Here is an 18453-nt window from a genome sequence, read left to right as displayed (position 1 = left end):
TTTTTTTGTGGGTTGCATTTTATTATAGATTTGTCACTGTGACAATTTTGAAATTATTGCCCGTAGCCTGGGAGGAAGTGTTACAAAGATTTACCGTAAGTAAAACTTATACCACATTGTCAGCCAGCAAAACAAAAACAATTCAGGCTGACTATTTCAGGTATGTTTAAGATTTCAAGTATGATTACAGTTATTCAGGTCAAGGCTTTGAGAGCGTAGATTTTAAACTGTAATGTTTTGGTGCAGTTTTCAATTATTCCTAAAAAGATTTTAAGTATGAAACAAACTGTTGCTCATCTGGTTCACTTCCGAACATTTCCCAGAGGAATGCAGGTTTAAATAAACACCATGACATATTTTATCTATTCCAGGTCTATTGTGGCTTACAATTACACATCACTCTCAATTTTTTGAAAGTTCCTTTTTTATTAAAAATAGCCAGTGGAATAACCAAACCCAGAGAATAACATAATCATTGCACATACACTTAATCTAACAACATGGATACAGAGTATGTATAAACACAGGGAAAATTCATACTTTACAATCACTAGTACAAGAAACCCCACTGTTTTTGTTGCCAATTATAATATATAATGCTTAATTTAAATGTATAATTTACCTTCAGGGCTGACGCCATTATTAACCGAATACAGAGTAACTAATAGTTATACAGCAGATACTAAAAGTGATTTCACCATAGGCAAAGTGTCAGGTTAATGAAATTACATATTTAGAGGCACTGACTTTCCTTTGATTAGCAAAGCAAGACTCCAACCACTTTTTCTTTACAAGGAGTGCCTGAGGGTACTGACGCAACACATCTCGCAGTTCCTGAAATGAAAGAAAGAATATAAAGAATAACACAAATGCTGCTGAGAGATGGCATAAATATAATTACATAGCAATTACAAATAATAGTGAAATTATGAGTTTAAAATCTAAAACAATATGGGGCATTTTTATGGACAAGGTTAAGGTTAATCCAGGACTTGGCTTTAGTTATATCAGGACATTTTGAGGCGGTTTCCCGGACAGGGCTTATCCTAGTCCCAGACCAAAATGCCTGTTTAAAAACATCTTGCACTGTCATATCTTAACACATATCAATGACATTGTTTTGTTTCAAGATGCACACCAGTATTGTTTCTTTGTAATGTACAGTACTGTGCAAAAGCCACCATGCCACCATTAGATTAGTTGTTTTTGCAATAGTATAGTGATCAAATATAATTATTTTTCAGTCTTTTTATTAGAATACAACCAGAAAATAAAGGAAATTCTTATGTAGAATTAAAAATAGTATAGTATAAAAGTATACGTTGAAGTTTTTTAGTATTTAGGGTAAACTCCCCTTCCACTTGAGCAATAGCAGCCAGCTGCAGGATCTCTTAAACCTAAATGAAATTAAATCCTAATTCTAATCGAATTAATTCATAAAAAAATCTCAAGATGTGTTTAGTCCCAAGAGAGAGGTCACACTAAATACTGACTGATGCCTTTTTGTGTACATATTTCCTGTATTTTCTGTTTGTATCTTAATAAAACAGTGAAAAATAAATATGGATGTACATTAAAACTTTGCTAAAACAATAAAGCTGGTGATGGTGGTCTAAGAATTTTGTGTGTTTGTTAGAACTTCTTAAATGTCCTTATATAACTAAGGCCTAGTCCTGGATTAACCTAAACCTTGTCTGGAAAACCGCCCCTTTAAGTGTTAAGTATTTAAGTAGTCTTTACAAACATACCTTACAAAAAACAACACAGCAGTGCATCTTTAAACAATACAATGGCACTTATATATGTTAATACATGTCAGGGCATGAGGTTTTTAAAGCATTTAAGTTTGGGACTAGGATAGGCCCTGTCCGGGAAACTGCTCGTAAATGTAGAAATATCAAATGACTAAAGATATGATACTTCTAAAAATTAAACTAAATTAGAAAGCGATCAGATAGTGATGGTATTGTGTAAGTGTTGATTGTATTACCTGTACATGAACAGGGCTTTCCACCTCTCCTACAACGTGAGTGACGTGTGAGCTCATGAGATCCTCTTCATCACCGTCATATGTGCAACAATATTAAGAAGATAACGGGTCACATCAAACAAGCTTTTTATTATACAAAAAAGATTTAGTGGTATAGTTGAGTGGATAGACATCTGGCAGCTAAAAGGTCATAGGGTCCAATCTATGAAATACAAACACTTGATCGAAACAGCCAATCAGAACACACTGGGACAGCTAATAAATCTGAGCATATTGAGTATTTCTAAGGGAGGGGCTTCATAGACCCTATATATGAAAAATACATTAACATAAACAGTGCAGAAAATGACAGAGGCATGAGCGTTTGCTGACTAGTGTTGCCAGATCTTGCACGAAATAAACAGCGATCAAGTAAAATCCAATAATAAACCGAAATAAATCCAAATGCACCTTCACACTTTAATAACACCAAAAACTTGATCGCTTCATGAGCCCAAAGCCATAAACGGTTAAACGCCAAAACGGGATGCAAGTACAAAAAAGACAGAGACCTGGCAACACTGTTTTGCAGTGTGTATAAGGCCTTATGCAACAAACATGAAAGGATATGTGATTAAGTAGCGGGTAAGCTTCTTCTTGTCGGTAGCAGCCATGTTGTAGAAGTAGACATGAACACCTCTCATGAAATCAGCCAACCCTGGTGCACTTTGACCTTCTTTTGACGTAACGGAGAGCTTTGGTGACTTCGTTGAGCCTTTACTAGTACCAGGAGGACTGGGGGAGTGCGTTGACCCAGCCGATGAGGATGCTCCCGGTGCACAGGCTGAATTTGAGGTAGATGGAGAAGTTGTGGTTAAAGCTATTGTGGAAGAGTGTGAAGAGGCACGGCTATAATAGTAGCTGATAATCAAGTTAAGGAAGATTACATCCTGTTAAACACACTATCACTTTTTTGCCATTTCACAAGGTATTTCAACTATAATAAAGTATAATTAAACCAGAGTACAGATAATAAGCATTCTACAACAAGCATTCAATCTTAAAATGCACTTATTTAACTTTTTCATGGTAGGATACATTGAGGTAGGGATGCCTTTGGAGGCCAAGTGCTTGCGTATGAGTCTCTCTGTACCGTACCAGTTGAAGCCTTTAGTGGAGTGGCCAATCCGAGGCAGATGAACACTTGCTATTGATGAAAGCCAAGAAAATGTCAGCAACCGCATGAGTCCTGTTACATTACATACATTCCTAGCATATTCTTACTTATTAAAATGACCTCCAAATTACTTTATTTTATGATCATTAACATTTGCAGAAACCGTATGTAAACATATGACCCCCATTGAATATATATATACACACTATACCCTTCTTTTGTTTGGCATCTCTATAGATCTTCTTAAGGGCCTCCTCCAAGGCGGTGAGCCGAATGCCTGATAAGTTATTGGCTTTATCTCTCTGCTGGGCGACTATAAGCGCCAGCTACAGAAACAGATCAGACAGATCTTTAATAAACAAATGGTTAAAGGGACAATCATTTTCCAGCTCTTTCACCGTTTTGGAATCCATTCAGCCAATCTCCGGGTCTGGCGGTATCACTTTTAGCATAGCTTAGCATAATCCATTGAATCTGATTAGACCATTAGCATTGCGCTCAAAAATAACCAAATAGTTTTGATATTTTTCCTATTTTAAACTTGACTCTTCTGTAGTTACATCGTGTACTAAGACCAATGGAAAATTAAAAGTTGCGATTTTCTAGGCAGATATGGCTTGGAACTTTACTCTCATTCTGGCATAATAATCAAGGACTTTCCTGCCATACCATGGCTGCAGCAGGCACAATGATATTACGCAGTGCCTGAAAATAGTCCCCTGCTATTGAAAGTTGCCAACTTTTAATTCTCTGTCGGTCTTAGGACACGATGTAACTAGAGAAGAGTTAAGTTTTAAATAGGACAAATATCGAAACTCTTTGGTAATTTTTGAGCATGATGCTAATGGTCTAATCAGATTCAATGGATTATGCTAAGCTATGCTAAAAGTGGTACCGCCAGACCCAGAGATCAGCTAAATGGATTCCAAAACAGTAAAAATCAAATGTTTAACAGTAGGGGAGCTGGAAAATGAGCATATTTTCAAAAAAAAGGGGAGTGTCCCTTTAAATAATTAACAACACCACTACATTAAGTATCAGACAGTGTGCTCACTTACATAGTCTCTTCCACTGAATCTCGACTGCTTGTCATCAATTGGAAAAAGCAAAACATTTCCCAGCTCTAAATCTGGAACACATAAATATCAAATCCTCAATCATATGGCTTTTATTTACACAAAAATATAGATAACACAATATTATAGATAATACAGTAAGCTATTCTCATTAAAGCTCTGACATCACAACATTTGTGACATCCGTAATAAAGCTTACACACATTTGAAAGCATAATGGTTCAGGTTAATAAATTAACGTTGACAGTTTTGTGGTAAGTCAGCATACAAAGAGCTGTAAAAAGTACTCTGTGTCCAAACAGATACTGACGTCAGTTGGGAATGTTTGGTATGGCAGAGCACCAGTTGGGCCTGTCAGAGCAAAGTGAGTTTTTTTCACCTTTCATGTCACCAGCCAACTCGTATTGCTTCCTCGGCTCATCTGATCTGAGCTCCAAAGCGGTAAACAATCCTCCTCTTCCCCAGTATCCAGAGTCGTCTGCACAAAATACACATATACACACATCATCACATCATGCATTACTATCTGAAAGAAAAATATTAAGTGTGATATGCACCATTGCCAACAGGATGATTGTTTGAACAGCTTTCCTGAACACTCTACCCATCCTCCATTTGCTCTGACAAAGAAGAGACAACCCCTTCCCCCAACACCATTGGCTGAAACAATGTTTGCTGGACGGGATGCTCGAATAAACAAAGAGATGTGTCGAAAGCGCTACAGAGCCACAGTATTTACACTCTTTGGGAAGTCAACATGGCAGTGACACCAACAGTCTTTGCATGTTAAGCTTGGAGAGCACAAAGTATTCTGCTTCACCTTTAACTCCACTGAGGTCATTTTAACATCTATATCTGTTAACACGCCATGCAGAACAATCAACATGTCTGCCAGAGCAGTATCCCTCCTACTGGCGATCTTGAACAGAGTCTTAATAAGAGGTTTTTATTAGAGACATACCAACACAGTGCACAATGATGGCATCCTCTCGATCAGCCTGAGGGTGGGTCACGTCACCCAGCACATAGCGAATGGCCATGTGATCTGAATCGGTTGAGCTTAAGCTGACATCTTCATCATCATCAGGCTCCACATCTTCACCCTCGCTGTCCACACGGGGCAAGCACAATGATCTGTAGTCGCACGAGTCCCACCAAGCCATCCTGCAAATGAAAAACACAAGGCCTTAAAAACAGAATTTGATTTTGAAACTGTAGTATGGTTATTACAGACTGGGTCACAAATAAAACTTTTTTGTCATAATTGTGCTGCTTTTTCTCGAATATTTAGACATTTGTATCTATTTATAACTGAACTATTGTTAGAAAAGGGCTGGATGAATGAATACAGTGTGGATACCTGTCTATTATAGTCAGATCCATTTCAGGTATAAAGACAAAGTAGTATTGAAATATTTGCCTACAAACTTAATTTTTAGCAAGTGTTACAACTAACCCCCGGCCTGTTATAATTAACCCCACCTATGGGGTAAGTTGTAACGTTTGCACTTCTGTCACGTTTGGTGTAATTGTCCAAGAATGGTAAGTACTAGAAACAAACTTCAAATGGTCATATGTAGCAGAGATGTGTGTGTTGCTTGTGTAAAAATATAATTAATCAAACTCAAATATTTTTTAATGATTGAGCCAAGATCAAAAAACATTAGGTTGTGCCTCGCTCTACTTACTTTTTCTTATGATTTAGTTCTTCCTGTTGTCTCTTTCTCTCCTCCTGTAGTTTTGCTCTCTTTGCAGCAACTTCTTGTCTTTTCTGACGTCTCTCTTTTAACTCTAAATCCGTAAGAGGCCTCTTCTTCCTCACTGGGGCGAATAGGGGACCAGAAAGTAATGCCTGATGAACAGTGTCACATTTTAATTTTATCTACCTGTGTGAATAGATTTACAGACAGACGTGAGAAAGTCGATGATAGATAGATAGATACCCCAGCTTTATTACGAAGTGAGCGGCCCTCTTTCCCATCATCCTCTAGTTCAGCTAGCTGCTTCTCAAGTATCAGTTCAAAAGTCTTCTCATCCTCTGCACTGGGGTCCTTAGAGTAGTCTTTACCCTCGAAGTAGTACATGTGGTCTGGAAGAAAGGAAACACCTTAAAAATACATTGACCTTTATGCATTTGGCAGACATTTTTATCCAAAGTGACTTACAGTGCATTATAAGATAAACTTTTTTTAACCAATGTGTGTTCGAAAACATGACTATACAGGACACACTAAGCTATACAGGAGATAATAAATGTAAGAATATTGAAAATGAGCGAGGTTAAGGTCGTACGTTGCCCCTCTGTGTCTTCATCTTCCTCTTCATCGCTCTCATCAAGCTTGACGTGTCCCTCATCCATGAGCCATTGCCCATTGCGGGACAGGCCCAGGATCAGCTTGAGGTCCACATCTTGAATTGAGCTCTCTTCCGATGACAGCAGCTTATCCACACCAAACTTCAGGATCTCACTTAACTGCGTGTGGTGTAAATACGAAGAACAAAAATACAGAGAAATAAGGACAATGTTTTTCTGTTTTACATGAAGTTAGGAAACCACAATTAGATACTCGCAGAAACAGGAAACAGGACGTAGTAAAAGGATGTTAAAGATAAGCTATCTGAAGAAACAGACACGTGGAGCTCACTTCACCTGAAGGCCGGAAGTTGCAGATTGAGCCTGGTCTAGCAGAGAAAAACGTCCTTCCTCAATCACCGTGTTTGTGAGACGGAGTTTAGAAATGGCACGGGAATAAATAATCTCCTCAACTGTATCTCTACCAAGGAGCCGGATCACTTTAACAGCCCTACATACGCAATAAAAATAAGAATTTAACAACACATGCAAATAGAGAAGAATAAATATTCTCCACATTCATTCTGCGTCTCATTGGCAAATCAGGATATACAGATGTATCCAAACATATCAGTAAAACAGATACACAAAAAAAACAAAGGTGTTTCAGCTTGGCCACTATGTCATTCAACAGGAAAGTGTGGAAACAGACAAACATTATTTTTTTGAAGTTCCTCAAACATGTTTGGAATGAATCGACGGTGAGACAAAATTTCATTTTTGTGTAAACTACTTTCAGTGAAAATAAACATTGAAATGCTGAAATGTTTTCCAAGCAAATTACCTTGTTTGTCCAATCCTGTGGGCTCGTGCTGCTGCCTGTAGGTCATTCTGTGGGTTAAAGTCACTGTCCACAAAAATCACAGTATCTGCTGCTGTGAGGTTCATTCCAACCCCCCCTAAAAAACAACAGATGACATTTCTGTTGGGTCACATGGTCTTTAAATCCATGTATATACTTTATATTTAGTTATAACTGTAAGCCTGTGATAATATCAACAGACACGGCTGTACTTAGAAAATGTTAAGATTAACCCTATTATCTCTATATATCAAAAAGGATGCAATATTTGGCTTTTAGTTCCTGCATCGCATTCTCATACATGCACAATCTGATGAGACGATTAGAAGAAACGTTTCGTTTTCAATTTCTTGTGAAAGGCACAGATAAGGTTTCTATTAATTATATACTAGATGATGTTTCCATTAATAACACCAGAGTCTTTATCTATGACTTTATTTGGTTAAAATAAATATTTAAATAATAAATAATTTTTTTAATAAATAATTAAGTTTTCAGTGTTCAAAACTGTAATCTTACTTTACCCCAATTAAAAACGGTAAGCCTACAGTAATGATTTATAATATGAGCTGTCGGGTCAGATTTCACAGAAAAGTCTGTTGTTTTTCAATACACGTAATGATAAATACTAGAGATATATCAGACAATAATCTGTATCAGATGATAAAAGTAGGGATGCACCGATAGGATTTTTTTGGGCCGATACCGATTTAAAAAGACAACTTCTGGCCGATACCGATATTAAACACTTGTATACAATACTATACAGTTGATCTATTTGCTAGTTTATTTCTGCATCAAATTATTTTTACTGAACATGGATTGGATCTAATTAACATTCAACTGACCAACATAATAAGAGAGGCACAAATAAAGCTAAAACAAATATAATAAGACAGCATGACAACCTTCAAAGGTGGTTTTTGCTATTCAGCATTTATTTTATTAACAACAGTAGCTCGTTTTTTACATATAATGGATTTCTTTATGCAGTTAATTAATAAACAATCGGTATCGGCCTGTCTTGTGCTATTGCCGATGGTTTCAAATTCATAAAAAAATCGGTGCATCCTAGAAAAAAGCTATTTTTTAAACTATCGACCAATAGTTTTAAAACAGCCAACAGTCATGGCTGATCAACTGATTGTAGACACACCTCTTCTACTCTCTTTATCTCTCAACAGGTATTGGGTCGGTATTGTGAAAGCTTGTAACTTGGTATTAGCACCTCTTGTATTATTGGCGCCTTGTGACAAATCGCTTGACTATTTCCTTATCTTTGTAAGTTACTTTGGATAAAAGTGTCTGCTAAATACCTAAATGTAAATGACATATCCTGTCGATCAAAAGAGAACGGGAACATGCAATGAATTTGAGCGTATAGACAATGTAAAGAAAAATCACTAGTTTAATGTTCAATATTAATGGCCATTATATAAATTAATAACATTCAGAAAACGTATTCTTTAGAATTTAGTTAATGTCAGTATAACAACCAAACTATCGATATCTGCATCTGTATCAGCAGATATCAGTATCGCCATCAGTGGACAAATTTATTATCGGTGCATCTCTAATAAGTACATCAAGTAACCTGCTATTTTATGTTACAAACAGAGACAGAAAGGCATAAGTCAGCAAAATCTGCAAACCAAAATCATTTAAATAGTGTTGATGGTGATGTCTAAATATCTGTTGCTGGGATTGGTGCTTTCAGACTGTAAACTCACCAGCTTTGGTGCTAAGAAGGAATATAAACACATCTTTGCTGCTGAAGTTTTTGATAGCTAGGTTACGTTCCTCTCCTCGGACTGAGCCATCCAGACGCTCATAACTGTAACCTACAGAGGTGAGAGACACCAATCAGACTTGGCAGTTACAGGGACAGTAGCATGTTAACGCACACGCAGCAGTAAACACAGGATGTGATACTGAACCCACATCAACTGCTCTAGATCAGCAGACTAGATTACTAGAACAACATGTATAGTATGGTTGCACAAATTGTTCCATATTGAGAATAAAATTTCCCCAACAACTTTGAGCCAACACAATTGTGTGTCATTGTTAAGTAATTCAAATTTATAAATGTGACTTTATTTCATCATTTTTTTGTTCTGGCTTTTGGAAGCAGTTCGTTTAGATTAAAAAGCAATCGCTTTGGTGGTCTGTCATGTATGTCAAGAAACCACAAAAATAAGTGTCAAGGTTTTTCTTTTGTACCTCTGTACTCCAAGTAATCTTGCAGAATATCCAGCATCCTGGTCATTTGAGAGAACAGAAGAACTCGATGGCCCCTAAAAATGATAATTACATAATCACTCATTCAATTTTATGCATTTATTACAATCCACTAGAAATATAATGTAGTAAAGTTTACTTAATAAAGTAAATTAGTAAAACTGATAGGGGCGGTTTCCCAGGGTTAGATGAATCCAGTACTAGGCATTAGTTATACTATGACATTGAATTACATAAACAACCTTACAAGAAACTCTTCTGGTGTGCATCTTAATACCAAACAATGGCACTAAAATATATATGTTAAGATATGTCAGTGCATGTTTTTAAATTAAGGCAGCTCAAACATGCATTTTAGTCTGGGACTAGGATAAGCCCTGTCCGGGAAACCGCCCCATAGTCTAGTTTGAACCTTATCATAGTAAATACTATATTATTTTTCTAAAGTTTATCAATTCCCTATACCAGGGGTCTATAATATTTTCCAGGCCTATGACCCCTTAATAGATAGAGAGGAGGATCAGGGCAGGGGCTCCAAGTACATCAAATTAAAGGGACACTCCACTTTTTTTGAAAAAAGGCTAATTTTCCAGCTACCCTAAAGTTAAACACTTGATTTTAACAGTTTTGGAATCCATTCAGCTGATCTCCAGGTCTGGCGTTACCACTTTTAGCATAGCTTAGAAACATCGCGCTCAAAACTGACCAAAGAGTTTCAATATTTTTTCTATTTAAAACTTGACTCTTGCAAAAAAAAAGAGTGTCCCTTTAAGACTGGATTTACATACTTTGGTATGATGGTTAAAAAGGTATTCAAATAATAATTTGTGTTATACTCAATGATATTTTAATTAAATTAAATAGATCTTATCGTGGCAATGTTATGCATTTTATTTATTTAAATATTTTGTTATTAGCCTATTAATGAAAACAAATTGCATTAATTTCAAACAATATTTGGAGGACCCCCATTAATACCACTACGGACCCCCAAGAGTTAAAACTACAGATTACAATAGCAAAATTAGCAAAGTGTAGCAAATACAACTACAGCTCACTACAGTTTACAATAGTAAATAAATACTAAAGTATTTTATATGTAAGAATATTTAATGATGTTGCATGAAGCTCAAACAGTTTGAGTTCCTATGGTATTTTTCAAACGCCTCAATGTAACGGACATAAAAGTTACTCATGTAATTCAGAATGTCAAAATCCAGTATCTCACTTAAAGAGGACGTTTCACCAACTAACTATCCACAATCTTAAAAGAGAAAGAATTGTTTGCAATTCAAGTTGTTAAGACTTCAAGTAGGACACACCCCTCCTGAAGGTACGCCAACATGGAGTCCAGCAAAGACAGCTTCCCACTGGCCTCCACTAAATGCTCCCCCATCTCAAATGGTTCGGGTTCCACACCTTTTATAGAAAAAAAACAAAATACATAGATTACATGTCGAAAATGCAAATTATTGGAAACCAGTGATGTGTTTAGAAAGAAATGAGTGGAGTGATTACCATCAAACAAGTAGGGATGGTTCACACATTTCCTAAGCTGCATTAAAATGTTCAACAATCGGGTCTTATTGCTTTGATCCATCCTAAAAGCATCTGAAAATATTAAAACTCATTTTAAATACTGCTTATTTAAAAAAGATATACCTGTTGCCATGCTCAGTAGTACAGTATTACCAGTGTCTCTCATCAGAATTGCTTTATAGTATCTCTTCTGAAGAGCAGACAGCCCATGAAAAACCACAACTTCTGTCTTCTTGGGTAGATCGGCCGCTACCTCTGTCTTAACCCTGCGTAGCAGAAAGGGCTGGAGGACTTGATGGAGCTCATCGGCTGTAAGCAAAATAACTGTATTACTAACAACAAAGTACTCAAAAAGTCCAAAACTGTTTCTAATGACCTATATCATAATGATAGACTTCGTAATATCTGACAGATTAGTCAAGGAGAGATCATCTATGCCATGTTTTTAGGTTATCGTAAATGTTATCTTTTGCACAAAACCCCTAAAATGTCCCTATTTGTAACCTACATGTGAAACAGATCAGTTAGATCAACTGGTTTGTGATAATAAGCAGAAATAAAGTGTTTTTAGTGACATTTTATGTGACTCATCTGCTGCAGGGAGTCATGGCAATTAACTCCCAAATTGAACACACATCAAAAAACAGCTTTAAAAAGCATGGCTGTAAAAACGAAGCCTTCAAAGTCAAATATAAAAGCCATTATAGATATTAACATTTGCACAAACCAACAGCTTAATATGGGTGCTGACGGGCAACCCTTTTGGTGCTCGCACACTGTCAATGTTTGACATTTAAACATTTTTATTTTGGTAAATTGAGGATTCTTGGAGGGGTGTAAATATAATGTACGTAAATATATCTGCATTTGTGAAGGTTTGCGCGGCCATACCTAAAGAGGAGTCAGTCTGTACATCTGCATAGGCAATTACAAAGTCTTCGACATCGTCAGGAGTGAATAGACTGGGCTGAATAAAGGTGAGGAGGGAATAGACTTCTTGCAGGTTGTTCTGAATGGGAGTACCTGTCAGCAGCACTCGAAATCCAACTGTAAACTGTAGATATAATGGTAGAAGTGTCAGACACGTGTTATTATTAATGATTAGCTAAAATGTTCAAGTCAAAGTTTTACATTATGGCTTTTACAGTGACTAACACTCAAGTATATGCGAAACCAGCCTAATGCATTTCTGTAACCTTTGTGAGGGTTTCGTGTAACAGTGACTGCTGGTTCTTCAGCCTGTGAGCTTCATCTACAACTAAAATCTTCCACTTCCAACTGTGGAAAGAAAAGGTACAGTAAGCTTAACAAAATGTAAAAAAGCTGAACTGTGGAAATCTAGTTTGTTAATATCAGTTTCAAAAAACTGAAAAGAGAGGATCACCTTTTTAGATAGGATGCATCCTTGAGGCACATCTATTAAAGATGAAAAAATTATTCAATTTAGCAATGATATTGCTTCAAATGTATGGAAAATATTACGGATCTACCAACTCAAAACAGGTGCAATGACCTCATAGGTGGTGAGAAGAACATGGAAGTCTCTGCCAGTCCGGAGTTCGTTCTGGAGCTCCGCTCTTCTCTCTTTATCTCCAGTGTAACAGATTACAGAAAGGCTGGGACAGAAACTGGGCATAAAAGATGTAAAGAGAGTGAGAAGAACCCAAGCCTTCAAGCTTTTATGTGAGCCAGTCTGTGAAACCCAGGCTAAAGTCTTAATCTAATTATAAGATTAGGGGCATAAAAATTGGATTACACTCATTGATTTCATTTTTATTTCAATTAAATATATTGTAAAAAATAAATTATTATTAAAAAATATATATTTTTGCATTTTGTACGATGGTTTTATGTAGAACAGTAATCTGGGTTTTCACAAGCAGGGTTATATATTACATTTATACAATTATTTTAAAGAAAATGAATAAGTTATTCAAAATATTTCAACAAGACTCATTCTTTGAAAAAGTCTCATCATAAAAGATATCAAATATTTTAGAAAATGGCATCAACATAACATGTATCAAATGCCTGAGAAAATCACATTTCTCCATCTCATATGTCATTGTTATGTAATAATTACAGCCTTTTTACCAATCTTTTATTGTTAAGTCTAAAAAGTGTGCAAAAATCTAATTATAAGAAATCTAAAAAATGCAGGGACGTGCACAGACATTTTGAGGGGCAGGGGCTCAAGTGAAATAAAGGGCACCCCTCATAATTATGTATATTTTTTATTTTTTCTTAAACAAAGGGTATATATATATTAACACAATTCTGACTTCCTTTTTTAAAAAATTATTAAAAAAGTTTATTAATTTTATCTTCCTCAAACTCACGCAATTGTTTCATTTTCAAAAGATGTCTACAAAATAATCAGTTCACACAGACACCATGGTCTCCTTAGTATTCTAGGTTTATAGAGCAGCAAAGGAAGCCATTACACAATGTGCATGTTTTGAAAACATTAAATTACACATTAATTACAAATTTGTTAAAATGCTAAAAACAAAGTTGTGACTGCTGAGTTAGCGCTACATGCCAATAAATGCTATATCATATGCTAGCGTTTAGCTGATTGGTTGTTAGTTGTTACTCAAAATGTATTTTTGTCTGATAAGGGCTCAAAATATAAGTTTTCTCAATATATCTGTTTACTAATGTGAGCTTCTGGGATGAGCCTCTCAGAGCAGAGCCAATCAGAGCAGAGCTCAACATTATTATTCATGACCCTTTCAAATAGGGCAAAAATAGACCATTTAATTAAAATGACAAATTCTAGGGTTGTAAATAGACATGTTAAACGTTTCTGGATAATTTTTGCACTTAATAAAGCAACATACCTTCTATGTAATTGTCAAAGAACAATTTAACATATTATGACAACACATCCTATGGCACCTTTAATCTTAGGTTTCATATTTATTAGGGTTACACATGTCAGAAACAACAAATATAGATTAGGCCTATTTTATTTGTATTTTACTTTTTTGTGATGTCAGTGAAAATTCAGACTGGGCAAGTAAAATACTGAACCATCAGATTTCTTCCCAATCTACTCCAGCACTCCAGTATAACACATTATACTTATTTAACAGACAGAGATTACAAAAAACGCAAACAAAAAAGCTTACTACTGCAGTTAGCAATTATTTTATTGTTTGTGCTTTATTATTTTATGAGCAGTCTGTTTAAACTACATACACTATACTGTTACAAGTTTGCAACTCTTCAGGTTAATATGGGATTGCCATGGAAAACAATGTCCCTGAATCGTTATGTGTAACAACTTGTCCCATATTTTGTGCATAAAACTGTTAATATAAGAATGCTTTCTTCCTCACACACTTACCGGTAGCCTGCCTGCATAATCATGCACATGATCGCGTCTCGTTCAGGGCAGGCTGAGCTTTGGCGCTTGAAGCGCGAATGATGCAGCACGAGTGTAGACAAGCCAATCATAAAGCAAAATAAGTTAGAGAGGCGGGACTAAGGAAAGGTAAAGCCAATCATATTAGCGATGTGAATTTTGGAGGCGGGACTCATCTGTTAACCGTTTGTGTGCCACAAATAGCGCTGTTTTTCTTTATATAAGAGTTTAAATCTCATTTAAATGATTCCTGAATAAATTCATGTTAAATTAAATAAGCAACAAGTAAAAAACACAAGAAACAGACAGACATCAGTTGTTATATGAATAAACATCATATTATTATTATTTTTTTAAAAGCACCCAAGAAAAAAAGGGCACTTTCTCTCCAGGAATAAAAAGGGCAGGTGCTCAAGCCCCCTTTGATGTCTATGTGTGCACGTGCCTGAAAAAATGTGTACATGTAAATCATTTTCACCTTGTAACCTGACCTGATTTTAAAAGATCTACATATTCTGAGAATAACCCAGATATGAATGCAACACTTATGTGCTGCTGTCTCCATCTAGTGATACTGACTGCACATTGCCTTTCAGACCATATCTGTTCATGCTGAATTCGTCATTCATTCAAATGACAGCACAGTTTCTCATTCATGAACTAGTAATAACTGTTTGCAGTCCAGTCTTTGTAATCTAAAGTGACCACACAAGCCTAAGCAGTGTATTGTACAATGTATCCTCTATGAATTCACCTAAAAACATAAATTTTCTTACCGTTCTACCTCTTGTCTCCAGTTCTCCAAAACAGACAAAGGGCACAGCACAAGGAAAGGTCCATTCATTTTTAGTCTCCCTCGAGCATATGCCAGCAAGGAGATGGTCTACAATAAAGGATGACCCATAACATGTGACAGCTGACGGTGGTTTTGATGTGGCAATTTATTTATTTTTTACATTTCTTCAACATAATATTAGTTAGATCCAAGACTAATAAACAATTTAAAACTCAACTTAAGCCCCATGAAACAAAATCTAATAAACTTGAATAATCTTTGAATAAATGAGAGATGCACTGATTTCTCAGGCCAATTTTGCTTAAATAAGGTGATATAACAAGTGGTGACACTTTACAATAAGATTGTATTTGTATACATTAGCAAATGCATTAGCTAACATGAACTATCATAGTATAGTAGTTATAATATGTTTTCCAGCATTTACTAATCTTTGTTAATGCCAATACAATTGGTCATGTTAGTTTATTGTGCATTAACTAATGTTAACAGCTATATATATATATATATATATATATATATATATATATATATATATATATATATATATATATATATATATATATATTAAACTTAGATTACACTGTTAAAAATTAAAGTTGGATTAACAAAAAAAAAAAATACTTCATTTGGTAACACTTAAAATTTGATTTTTTTTCAACTTAAAATTTCTCACTTTAAGAGAAAAATGTAAGTGGGAAAACCTTACATTTTTAGGTTTTACCAATTTAAGTAAAGTGTTTTCATCTTACATTTTGGTGCAACAAGTGAAAAAATGTAAGTTGATCAAACTTAAATATTTAAAGTGTTACCAATTGAAGTATTTTTTTTAAGTAGATCCAACTTTCACTTTTTACAGTGTAATAAATGTGGTAGAAGTATTGTTCATTGTTATTTTATGTTAGCTAATGCATTAACTTATGTTAACAAAAACAACCTTATTGTAAAGTGTTACCAAATGTGTATTTATACTATTAATTAACTGGGTGAAGGCACTGATTTGTATAATGATGATTGCATAATACAGTATTGTTCTCTGGGTAAAATAATGATATACTTGCCAAAGCAACATGAAATCTGTACAAATATAGTTTGTAATTTAATGTGTGTAAAATTGATGACGCAGCAAATGTGCTATTTTTAAAAAAATGATCAAACCATTAAACTATTTAAATAACAAAAGATCAAATAAGTGATAAATATCAGTTTCAGCAATAGCTATTTGATAAAATCAGCTGAAAAATCCTAGTGTTGCATGATGCATCCCTAACATTAATCTATAGATAATATAAATCTGATTTTTTTTTACCTGGCAGGTCTTTCCTAGACCCATTTCATCACCCAGTATACAGCCTTGCTGGTTCTTCATACACTGTGAGAGCCACCTTACTCCATCCAACTGATAGGACCTCAAAGTAATAGCTGTTATGGGATAAAATATTGAGGTGTTGTTAGTAACAAAGTAACTTTCCCTGGTCCAAAAAATGTTCAAAACTGAACGTGCTGGCAATGCCCATAAATGTAATCTAGGGCAGTGGTTCTCACAGGGTTCCCACACCTTAGTTAACTTAAAATTCAAGGACCTTTCAAGGACTTTCCAAGTCCAATACCATCAAATTCAAGGACTAAATGTGAGGACACATCTCAAGTGAGAGCAAGGTTTCATTGTGTTACCTTTTAAGATACATTGTTACAGTTTCCTTTCAAGGGAACTCGTGCTGCGTCACTGTGGTGACACTGCGGTGACACTTTGGGGACGCCTCCAGGGGTAAGTGCGTCTGAATGTGTATATCAAATTCAACCAATGGTGAGGCTTAACAACAAAGACAGGGTGATTCAGGAGCCAAGAAGTATATTTTATCTGAAATATTGCCAAAGACGGCGTTACAGGGATGCAGGAAGTATGCCAAGGGAGACGCAGCGTCTCGTTCCCTTCTCAGGGAACAACAGTTACATAAGTAACCCAAGACATTTTCATGTGTCAAACACAACTACGCAAAAAAGCATTTTGGTATAAAATCAACATTCGCATACAGAAGATATAAGCATTTAAAGCGAACAGTTTAGCACTTGTGCTTACAAAGTCTAGAATGTTTATGATATTATCCTACACTACACAGGGAATAATATGGATTTTTTTCCAGAAAACTTCTTGCATAAAATATTCAAGCACTTTCAATGACCTGTATCTATGTCTGTATATTTTCAAAAACTTCCCAGAGCCTTGAATGTTTTTTCCCAGATTCACAAACTTTCAAGGATTTCAAGGACCCGTGGGAACCCTGTAATCTCAAACTGGGGGCCGGAGGACGATTGTAAGCCCGCCCACAGCAGAAACTGATCTAGTTATCATGAAGATATACAGACAGTCTCTTTAGACTCAGACCAAAGAGTTAATTTCTGGGATACTTTGCATCGTTTGCAGGTAACCACTATCAATATGCGGGAGAATCCCGCAACGTCTGTGATAGGTGGGATGTCTGAAAATCTGATAGTTTAGTAGCGAAGCCGATATTTAAATAAACGGCAAAAACAAAATGTGTATTCATGTTAAAAAAATATCTGTGTAGTTCATGAAGAATAATAAATATCTTATCATGTTGCACTTTTATATAATAAAAAATCTCTCGATAATTACACACCTAGCCCCCATTTTTTCAGGTCGTTCTCCGTAAGTTCCGAATGGTCCTTTTCTGGTATGTTGTTCTTTACTGCTCGAAGAAACTTTGACATTTTTAAGTAAAATAAGTTAGTTATTACTTTGCATTTACTTGACTATTAATGTGAATTGTTATACTTTGCGCGCGCCAGTCGAGTTTGAAGTAAACTTCGCCATGTAACTACTTCCTGCAACAGTAGGTGGGCGGGAACAAAGACAAGTGTCGTCCAATCACAAGCCAGCTATGTCAATACATTCGAAGCAGTTTAAAGGAGCCATGCCTAAAATAAAATATGAAAACAAACAACCCAAAATAGATTTCCCTTTAAATCCGATCAAGGCTATGAGGGTGAATAGCTTAATGTTAGCTTAAAATTAACAACGTAATTATCTATGATATCAGTTTAGGTTATAGGACATAACATTATTAAACACATGTTAAAGAAGTCTTTATTTTAAAATATGTTCATT

The 18453-nt window shown here is 35.6% G+C and overlaps 1 protein-coding gene across 2 annotated transcripts; it reads right to left on the bottom strand.

Annotated features, from left to right (window-relative positions):
• Positions 1-328: 328 nt before the first annotated feature.
• On the bottom strand, positions 329-18186 carry chd1l (chromodomain helicase DNA binding protein 1-like). 2 transcript variants are annotated; one of them, XM_073815186.1, is made up of 26 exons: positions 18121-18138; positions 17966-18047; positions 16633-16745; positions 15304-15410; positions 12671-12785; positions 12542-12573; positions 12354-12435; positions 12049-12211; positions 11311-11466; positions 11137-11229; positions 10941-11037; positions 9601-9674; positions 9108-9218; positions 7360-7474; positions 6873-7026; positions 6515-6695; positions 6166-6311; positions 5911-6074; positions 5184-5386; positions 4602-4700; positions 4205-4275; positions 3358-3472; positions 3068-3176; positions 2603-2890; positions 1991-2075; positions 329-834 (listed from the first exon to the last, which is right to left on the bottom strand). In XM_073815186.1, exons 3-26 carry the CDS (start codon positions 16690-16692, stop codon positions 712-714), a joined length of 2943 nt encoding a protein of 980 aa, XP_073671287.1. In that variant the 5' UTR covers positions 16693-16745; positions 17966-18047; positions 18121-18138; the 3' UTR covers positions 329-711. The 2 variants fall into 2 exon arrangements, with proteins under 2 accessions (XP_073671287.1, XP_073671288.1); XM_073815187.1 differs by having other exon boundaries at positions 17966-18186.
• Positions 18187-18453: the final 267 nt, after the last annotated feature.

This window comes from Paramisgurnus dabryanus, chromosome 7, assembly GCF_030506205.2.
Source record: "Paramisgurnus dabryanus chromosome 7, PD_genome_1.1, whole genome shotgun sequence".
Lineage (NCBI taxonomy): Eukaryota > Metazoa > Chordata > Actinopteri > Cypriniformes > Cobitidae > Paramisgurnus > Paramisgurnus dabryanus.
The sequence above is the reverse complement of the archived record's forward strand: the minus strand, read 5'-3'. Positions and strand labels throughout refer to the sequence as shown.